This window comes from Petromyzon marinus, unplaced genomic scaffold (genome assembly GCF_048934315.1).
Source record: "Petromyzon marinus isolate PM22_M1 ecotype Great Lakes invasive population unplaced genomic scaffold, UKy_Petmar_22M1.pri1.0 PM_Scaffold_81, whole genome shotgun sequence".
Classification (NCBI taxonomy): Eukaryota; Metazoa; Chordata; class Hyperoartia; order Petromyzontiformes; family Petromyzontidae; genus Petromyzon; species Petromyzon marinus.
The window spans coordinates 1-10,000 of record NW_027423690.1 but is presented as its reverse complement, the minus strand read 5'-3'; the positions used below and the strand labels follow the sequence as shown (position 1 = coordinate 10,000).

The following is a 10,000-nucleotide window of genomic DNA, read 5'->3' as shown; positions in this document are numbered from 1 at the left end:
GTGAGTGTGTGAGTGAGTGAGTGGTGAGTGAGTGATGAGTGAGTGATGAGTGAGTGGTGAGTGAGTGGTGAGTGAGTGGTGAGTTATCCTCACTGTGTCACCCACAGCGAGGTGCCTGGTGCAGTGTGGAGCTGCACATTTCCTGGTGGAGAAAGTTAATCTGATCCATCTCACGAGCTGCACTGCCACTAGGGTGAGGAGTGTGGTGAGGAGTGTGGTGAGGAGTGTGGTGAGGAGTGTGGGTCTCTGTGTGGTGAGTCTGTGGGTCTCTGTGTGGTGAGTCTGTGGGTCTCTGTGTGGTGAGTCTGTGGGTCTCTGTGTGGTGAGTCTGTGGGTCTCTGTGTGGTGAGTCTGTGAGTCTCTGTGTGGTGAGTCTATGGGTCTCTGTGTGGTGAGTCTGTGGGTCTCTGTGTGGTGAGTCTGTGGGTCTCTGTGTGGTGAGTCTGTGGGTCTCTGTGTGGTGAGTCTGTGGGTCTCTGTGTGGTGAGTCTGTGGGTCTCTGTGGTGAGTCTGTGGGTCTCTGTGTGGTGAGTCTGTGGGTCTCTGTGTGGTGAGTCTGTGGGTCTCTGTGTGGTGAGTCTGTGGGTCTCTGTGTGGTGAGTCTGTGGGTCTCTGTGTGGTGAGTCTGTGGGTCTCTGTGTGGTGAGTCTGTGGGTCTCTGTGTGGTGAGTCTGTGGGTCTCTGTGTGGTGAGTCTGTGGGTCTCTGTGTGAGTCTATGGGTCTCTGTGTGGTGAGTCTGTGGGTCTCTGTGTGGTGAGTCTGTGGGTCTCTGTGTGGTGAGTCTATGGGTCTCTGTGTGGTGAGTCTGTGGGTCTCTGTGTGGTGAGTCTGTGGGTCTCTGTGTGGTGAGTCTGTGGGTCTCTGTGTGGTGAGTCTATGGGTCTCTGTGGTGAGTCTATGGGTCTCTGTGTGGTGAGTCTGTGGGTCTCTGTGTGGTGAGTCTGTGGGTCTCTGTGTGGTGAGTCTGTGGGTCTCTGTGTGGTGAGTCTGTGGGTCTCTGTGTGGTGAGTCTGTGGGTCTCTGTGTGGTGAGTTTATGGGTCTCTGTGTGATGAGTCTGTGGGTCTCTGTGTGGTGAGTCTGTGGGTCTCTGTGGTGAGTTTGTGGGTCTCTGTGTGGTGAGTCTGTGGGTCTCTGTGTGGTGAGTCTGTGGGTCTCTGTGTGGTGAGTCTGTGGGTCTCTGTGTGGTGAGTCTGTGGGTCTCTGTGTGGTGAGTCTGTGGGTCTCTGTGTGGTGAGTCTATGGGTCTCTGTGTGGTAAGTCTGTGGGTCTCTGTGTGGTGAGTCTGTGGGTCTCTGTGTGGTGAGTCTGTGGGTCTCTGTGTGGTGAGTCTGTGGGTCTCTGTGTGGTGAGTCTGTGGGTCTCTGTGTGGTGAGTCTATGGGTCTCTGTGTGGTGAGTCTATGGGTCTCTGTGTGGTAAGTCTGTGGGTCTCTGTGTGGTGAGTCTGTGGGCCTCTGTGTGGTGAGTCTGTGGGTCTCTGTGTGGTGAGTCTGTGGGTCTCTGTGGTGAGTCTATGGGTCTCTGTGTGGTGAGTATGTGGGTCTCTGTGGTGAGTCTATGGGTCTCTGTGTGGTGAGTCTGTGGGTCTCTGTGTGGTGAGTCTGTGGGTCTCTGTGTGAGTCTATGGGTCTCTATTTGGTGAGTCTGTGGGTCTCTGTGTGGTGAGTCTGTGGGTCTCTGTGTGGTGAGTCTATGGGTCTCTGTGTGGTGAGTCTGTGGGTCTCTGTGTGGTGAGTCTGTGGGTCTCTGTGTGGTGAGTCTGTGGGTCTCCGTGTAGTGAGTCTGTGGGTCTCTGTGTGGTGAGTCTGTGGGTCTCTTTGTGTGTCTGTGTGTCTCTGTGTAAGTGTATCTATGGGTCTATGTGTCTCTGTGTGTCTCTATGTGTCTATGTGTGTCTGTGTGTGTCTCTGTGACTGTATGTGTCTCTGTGTGTGTCTCTGTGTGTGTCTCTGTGTCTCTGTGTGTGTCTCTATGTGTCTCTGTGTGTCTCTGTGTGTGTCTGTGTGTGTCTATGTGTCTCAGTGTGTGTCTCTGTGTGTGTCTCTGTGTGTGTCTCTACGTGTCTCTGTGTGTCTGTGTGTGTCTCTGTGTGTGTCTATGTGTGTCTGTGTGTGTCTATGTGTCTGTGTGTGTGTCTTTGTGTGTGTGTGTCTCTGTGTAAGTCCATGTGTCTGTGTGTGTCTCTATGTGTCTTTGTGTGTGTCTCTGTGTGTGTGTCTCTGTGTGTGTGTCTCTGTGTGTGTGTCTCTATGTGTCTCTGTGTGTCTCTGTGTGTCTGTGTGTCTCTGTATGTGTCTGTGTGTGTCTGTGTGTGTCTCTGTGTGTGTCTGTATGTGTCTCTGTGTGTGTCGGTCTGTGTCTCTGTGTGTGTCTCTGTGTATGTCTGTGTGTGTCTGTGTGTCTCTGTGTCTCTGTGTGTGTCTGTGTCTCTGTGTGTCTGTGTTTGTCTCTGTGTGTGTGTGTCTCTGTGTGTGTCTCTGTGTAAGTCTATGTGTCTCTGTGTGTGTCTGTATGTGTCTCTGTGTGTGTGTCTGTGTGTGTGTCTGTCTGTGTCTCTGTGTGTGTCTGTGTGTGTGTGTGTCTGTGAGTGTGTGTCTGTGTGTGTCTCTGTGTGTCTGTGTGTGTGTGTCTCTGTGTGTCTCTATGTGTCTCTATGTGTCTCTGTGTGTGTCTGTGTGTGTGTGTGTCTGTGTGTGTCTGTGTGTGTGTGTCTCTGTGTGTCTCTATGTGTCTCTGTGTGTGTCTGCAGGTGCCTGTGTGTGTCTATGTGTGTGTCTCTGTGTAAGTCTATGTGTGTCTCTGTGTCTCTGTGTGTCTCTGTGTGTGTCTCTGTGTGTGTGTGTCTCTGTGTGTGTCTATGTGTCTCTGTGTGTGTGTCTGTGTCTCTGTGTGTGTGTGTCTGCGTGTCTCTGTGTGTGTCTGTGTGTTTCTGTCTGTGTTTCTGTACGTGTCTATGTGTGTCTCTCTGTGTGTCTCTGTGTGTGTCTCTGTGTGTGTCTCTGTGTGTGTCTGTATGTGTGTCTCTAGGTGTGTCTCTGTGTCTCTGTGTGTGTCTATGTGTGTCTGTGTGTCTCTGTGTTTGTCTATGTGTGTCTGTGTGTCTTTATGTGTGTCTGTGTGTGTCTCTGTGTAAGTCTCTGTGTGTCTCTGTGTGTGTCTATGTGTGTGTCTGTGTGTCTCTGTGTGTGTCTGTGTGTGTGTCTGTGTGTGTCTATGTGTGTCTCTGTGTAAGTCTATGTGTGTCTCTGTGTGTGTGTGATTCTGTGTGTGTCTCTGTGTAAGTCTATGTGTCTGTGTGTGTCTCTATGTGTCTTTGTGTGTGTGTATCTGTGTGTGTGTCTCTGTCTATGTGTCTCTGTGTAAGTCTCTGTGTGTTTGTGTGTCTCTGTGTGTGTCTATGTGTCTCTGTGTGTCTCTATGTGTGTCTCTGTGTGTCTATGTGTCTGTGTGTGTCTCTGTGTTAGTCTATGTGTGTCTGTCTGTGTGTATGTGTGTCTGTGTGTCTCTATGTGTGTCTGTGTGTCTCTATGTGTGTCTGTGTGTCTCTGTGTGTATCTGTGTGTGTCTCTATGTGTGTCTGTGTGTCTCTGTGTGTGTCTGCAGGTGGCTGTGTGTGTGCTGCGGGTGTCTCTCTGTGTGCTGTGTGTTTCTGTGTAAGTCTCTGTGTCTGTGTGTCTATGTGTGTGTGTGTGTCTATGTGTCTCTGTGTAAGTGTGTCTATGTGTCTATGTGTGTCTCTGTGTCTCTGTGTGTGTCTGCAGGTGGCTGTGTCTGTGCTGCGGGTGTCTCTCTGTGTGCTGTGGTCCCTGCGAGACTTTTCCCACGGAGCGGATCGACTGTTGCCCGGTGTCCTGGAGCGTCACCGTGGGGCTCACGACCTCATAGCTGCACAAGTAGCGGCAGCAGCAGCAGCACAACCGCTGTCCCACCCATCATGCACCGCGCCTGGTACGCACACAGACCCCATAGAGACCTCATAGAGACCTCATAGAGACCTCATAGAGACCCCATAGAGACCCATAGAGACCTCATAGAGACTCCATAGAGACCCATAGAGACCTCATAGAGACCTCATAGAGACCCATAGAGACCTCATAGAGACCTCATAGAGACTCCATAGAGACCCATAGAGACCTCATAGAGACCTCATAGAGACCCATAGAGACCTCATAGAGACCCCATAGAGACCTCATAGAGACCTCATAGAGACCTCATAGAGACCCACAGAGACCTCATAGAGACCCCATAGAGACCTCATAGAGACCTCATAGAGACCCATAGAGACCCATAGAGACCCCATAGAGACCCATAGAGACCTCATAGAGACCTCATAGAGACCCATAGAGACCTCATAGAGACCTCATAGAGACCCCATAGATACCCATAGAGACCTCATAGAGACCCACAGAGACCTCATAGAGACCCCATAGAGACCTCATAGAGACCCATAGAGACCCATAGAGACCTCATAGAGACCCATAGAGACCCACAGAGACCTCATAGAGACCCTCTGTGTCTCTCTTTCTGTGTCTCTGTGTCTCTGTCTCTCTGTGTCTCTGTCTCTCTCTGTCTCTATCTCTGTCTCTGTGTCTCTGTCTCTCTGTCTCTGTGTCTCTGTGTCTCTCTGTCTCTGTGTCTCTGTGTCTCTCTGTCTCTGTCTCTCTGTGTCTCTGTGTCTCTGTCTCTCTGTGTCTCTGTGTCTCTCTGTCTCTCTGTGTCTCTCTGTCTCTGTGTCTCTCTGTCTCTGTGTCTCTGTGTCTCTCTGTCTCTGTGTCTCTTTGTCTCTGTGTCTCTGTGTCTCTCTGTCTCTGTGTCTCTCTGTCTCTGTGTCTCTCTGTCTCTCTGTCTCTGTGTCTCTCTGTCTCTGTGTCTCTGTGTCTCTCTGTCTCTGTCTCTCTGTGTCTCTGTGTCTCCCTGTGTCTCTGTGTCTCTGTGTCTCTCTTTCTCTGTCTCTCTGTCTCTGTCTGACTGTCTTTGTGTCTCTGTCTCTCTGTTTGACTGTCTCTGTGTCTCTGTGTCTCTGTCCCTGTGTCTTTGTCTCTCTGACTGACTGTCTCTGTGTCTCTGTCTCTCTCTGTCTAACTGTCTCTGTGTCTCTGTGTCTCTGTCTCTCTCTGTCTGACTGTCTCTGTGTCTCTGTGTCTCTGTCTCTCTCTGTCTGACTGTCTCTGTGTCTCTGTCTCTGTGTCTCTGTGTCTCTGTCTGACTGTCTCTGTGTCTCTGTGTCTCTGTGTCTCTGTCTGACTGTCTCTGTGTCTCTGTCTCTCTGTCTCTGTCTGACTGTCTCTGTGTCTCTGTCTCTCTCTGTCTGACTGTCTCTGTCTCTCTGTGTCTCTGTCTCTGTGTCTCTGTGTCTTTGTCTGACTGTCTCTGTGTCTCTGTCTCTCTGTCTCTGTCTGACTGTCTCTGTGTCTCTCTGTCTCTGTCTCTCTGTCTCTGACTGACTGTCTCTGTGTCTCTGTGTCTCTGTCTCTCTCTGTCTGACTGTCTCTGTGTCTCTGTCTCTCTCTGTCTGACTGTCTCTGTGTCTCTGTCTCTCTGTCTCTGTCTGACTGTCTCTGTGTCTCTGTCTCTGTGTCTCTGTGTCTCTGTCTGACTGTCTCTGTGTCTCTGTCTCTCTGTCTCTGTCTGACTGTCTCTGTGTCTCTGTGTCTCTGTCTCTGTCTCTCTGTCTCTGTCTCTGTCTGACTGTCTCTGTGTCTCTGTCTCTCTGTCTCTGTCTGACTGTCTCTGTGTCTCTGTCTCTGACTGACTGTCTCTGTGTCTCTGTGTCTCTGTCTCTCTCTGTCTGACTGTCTCTGTGTCTCTGTCTCTCTCTGTCTGACTGTCTCTGTGTCTCTGTCTCTGACTGACTGTCTCTGTGTCTCTGTGTCTCTGTCTCTCTCTGTCTGACTGTCTCTGTGTCTCTGTCTCTCTCTGTCTGACTGTCTCTGTGTCTCTGTGTCTCTGTGTCTCTGTCTCTCTGTCTCTGTCTCTGTCTGACTGTCTCTGTGTCTCTGTCTCTCTGTCTCTGTCTGACTGTCTCTGTGTCTCTGTGTCTCTGTGTCTCTGTGTCTCTGTCTCTCTGTCTCTGTCTCTGTCTGACTGTCTCTGTCTCTGTGTCTCTCCCCCAGTGGTTCTGAGTGCGACTCAAGACGAAGACAAACACTGGGCAACGGTGAGACACCGCCTGTCTCTCTGTCTCTCTGTCTCTGTCTGTCTCTGTGTGTGTCTCTGTCTCTGTGTGTGTCTCTGTGTGTCTGTGTGTCTGTGTGTGTGTGTCTGTGTGTGTCTCTGTGTGTCTGTGTGTGTCTCTGTGTGTGTGTCTGTGTGTCTGTGTGTTGTGTGTCTCTGTCTGTCTCTGTCTGTCTCTGTGTGTCTCTGTCTTTCTCTGTGTGTATCTCTGTGTGTCTGTGTGTCTGTGTGTCTGTTTGTGTGTCTGTGTGTCTGTTTGTGTGTCTCTGTGTCTGTGTGTGTCTCTGTGTGTGTGTCTGTGTGTCTGTGTGTCTCTGTGTCTGTGTGTGTCTCTGTGTGTCTGTGTGTGTCTCTGTGTGTGTGTCTGTGGTTGTCTGTGTGTCTGTGTGTCTGTCTGTGTGTCTCTGTGTCTGTGTGACTGTGTCTGCGTGTCTATCTGTGTGTCTCTCTGTGTGACTGTGTGTCTCTGTGTGTGTCTGTGTGTCTATCTGTGTCTGTGTGTGTCTATCTGCGTGTCTGTGTGTCTCTGTGTGTGTCTGTGTGTCTGTGTGTGTGTCTATCTGTGTGTCTCTGTGTGTGTGTGTCTATCTGTGTGTCTGTGTGTGTCTATCTGTGTGTCTCTGTGTGTCTCTGTGTCTGTGTGTCTGTGTGTGCCTCTGTGTCTGTGTGTGTGTCTATCTGTGTGTCTCTGTGTCTGTGTGTGTCTATCTGTGTGTCTGTGTGTCTCTGTGTGTGTCTGTGTGTCTGTGTGTGTCTATCTGTGTGTCTCTGTGTGTGTCTATCTGTGTGTCTGTGTGTATCTAACTGTGTGTCTGTGTGTGTCTAACTGTGTGTCTGTGTGTCTGTGTTTCTCTGTGTCTGTGTGTGTGTCTATCTGTGTGTCTGTGTGTCTATCTGTATGTCTGTGTGTGTCTCTGTGTGTGTCTCTGTGTGTCTATCTGTGTGTCTGTGTGAGTGTCTATCTGTGAGTGTCTATCTGGGAGTGTCTATCTGTGTGTCTCTGTGAGTGTCTATTTGTGAGTGTCTATCTGTGAGTGTCTATCTGTGTGTGTCTATCTGTGTGTGTGTCTATCTGTGTGTGTCTATGTCTATCTGTGTGTCTAACTGTGTGTGTCTATGTGTCTCTGTGTGTGTCTAACTGTGTTTGTCTGTGTAGAGGTGTGCAGACGACAAAGCAGAGATGACTAGAGGTCTCCTGAGACAGCTGAGAGAGAGCCTGAGGTGAGAGACACAGAGACACAGAGACACAGAGACACAGAGACACACACAGAGACACACACAGAGATGACTAGAGGTCTCCTGAGACAGCTGAGAGAGAGCCTGAGGTGAGAGACACAGAGACACAGAGATACAGATAGACACAGAGACACAGAGACACACAGAGACACAGAGACACAGAGACACACACAGAGACACAGAGACACAGAGACACACACAGAGACACACACAGAGATGACTAGAGGTCTCCTGAGACAGCTGAGAGAGAGCCTGAGGTGAGAGACACAGAGACACAGAGATACAGATAGACACAGAGACACAGAGACACACAGAGACACAGAGACACAGAGACACACACAGAGACACAGAGACACAGAGACACACACAGAGACACACACAGAGATGACTAGAGGTCTCCTGAGACAGCTGAGAGAGAGCCTGAGGTGAGAGACACAGAGACACAGAGATACAGATAGACACAGAGACACAGAGACACACAGAGACACAGAGACACAGAGACACACACAGAGACACAGAGACACAGAGACACACACAGAGACACACACAGAGATGACTAGAGGTCTCCTGAGACAGCTGAGAGAGAGCCTGAGGTGAGAGACACAGAGACACAGAGACACAGAGACACACACAGAGACACAGAGACACACACAGAGACACACACACAGAGACACAGAGACACAGAGACACACAGAGACACAGAGATACAGAGACACACACAGAGACACAGAGACACACACAGAGACACACACACAGAGACACAGAGACACAGAGACACACAGAGACACAGACACACAGACACACACACAGACACACACACACAGACACACACACAGACACACACACAGAGACACACAGAGACACACAGAGACACAGAGAGACACACACAGAGACACACAGAGACACACAGAGACACAGATACACACAGAGACACAGAGACACACACAGAGACACACACAGAGACACAGAGACACAGAGACACACAGAGACACACACAGAGACACACAGAGACACACAGAGACACAGAGAGACACACACAGAGACACACACAGAGACACACACAGAGACACAGAGACACAGAGACACACACAGAGACACACACAGAGACACACACAGATAGACACAGAGACACACAGAGACACAGAGACACACATAGACACAGAGACACAGAGACACACACAGAGACACACACAGAGACACACACAGATAGACACAGAGACACACAGACACAGAGACACAGAGACACAGAGACACACACAGACACACAGAGACACACACAGAGACACACACAGAGACACAGAGACACACACAGAGACACAGAGACACAGAGACACACAGACACACAGAGACACACACAGAGACAGAGAGACACACACAGAGACACAGAGACACAGAAACACACACAGAGACACAGAGACACACACAGAGACACAGAGACACAGAGACACACAAAGACACAGAGACACACACAGAGACACAGAGACACAGAGACACACAGAGACACAGAGACACACACAGAGACACAGAGACACAGACACACAGAGACACAGAGACACACAAAGACACACACAGAGACACACACAGAGACACACAGAGACACACAGAGACACAGAGACACACTCACACACAGAGACACACAGAGACACACAGAGACACACACACAGAGATACACAGAGACACAGAAACACAGAGACACAGAGACACAGTGACACACACAGAGACACACAGAGACACACAGAGACACACACACAGACACAGAGACACACAGACACAGAGACACAGAGACACACACAGAGACACAGAGACACACACAGACACACACACAAAGACACAGAGACACAGACACACAGATACACACAGACACAGAGACACACATAGACACACAGAGACACAGAGACACACAGAGACAGACACAGAGACACACAGACACAGAGACACAGATACGCACAGAGACACACACAGAGACACACACAGAGACACAGAGACACAGAGACACAGAGACACACACAGAGACACAGGGACACACACAGAGACACAGAGACACACACAGAGACACAGAGACACAGACACACAGAGACACACACAGACACAGAGACACAGAGACACACAAAGACACACACAGAGACACACACGGAGACACACAGAGACACACAGAGACACAGAGACACACTCACACACAGAGACACACAGAGACACACAGAGACACACACACAGAGACACACAGAGATACACAGAGACACAGAAACACAGAGACACAGAGACACAGTGACACACACAGAGACACACAGAGACACACAGAGACACACACACAGACACAGAGACACACAGACACAGAGACACAGAGACACACACAGACACACAGAGACACACACAGACACACACACAGAGACACAGAGACACAGACACACAGATACACACAGACACAGAGACACAGATACACAGAGACACACATAGACACACAGAGACACAGAGACACAGAGACACACAGAGACAGACACAGAGACACACAGACACAGAGACACAGATACACACAGAGACACAGAGACACAGACACACACAGAGACACACACAGAGACACACGCAGAGAC

General features: G+C 50.0%; 1 protein-coding gene across 2 annotated transcripts in view; it reads left to right on the top strand.

The window, feature by feature from the left end:
* LOC116938064 (uncharacterized) overlaps positions 1-8,084 on the top strand; it is a 45,716-nt gene extending 37,632 nt beyond the window's left edge. Inside the window, exons 11-14 of one of the 2 annotated variants that reach the window (XM_076064850.1) lie at positions 108-193; positions 3,764-3,950; positions 6,116-6,159; positions 7,333-8,084. In XM_076064850.1, the coding sequence (XP_075920965.1) occupies positions 108-193; positions 3,764-3,950; positions 6,116-6,159; positions 7,333-7,401 (386 nt within the window). In that variant the 3' untranslated portion in view covers positions 7,402-8,084. The remainder of the gene's footprint in view (positions 1-107; positions 194-3,763; positions 3,951-6,115; positions 6,160-7,332) is intronic. The other variant, XM_076064849.1, reaches the window with a different exon arrangement.
* Positions 8,085-10,000: the final 1,916 nt, after the last annotated feature.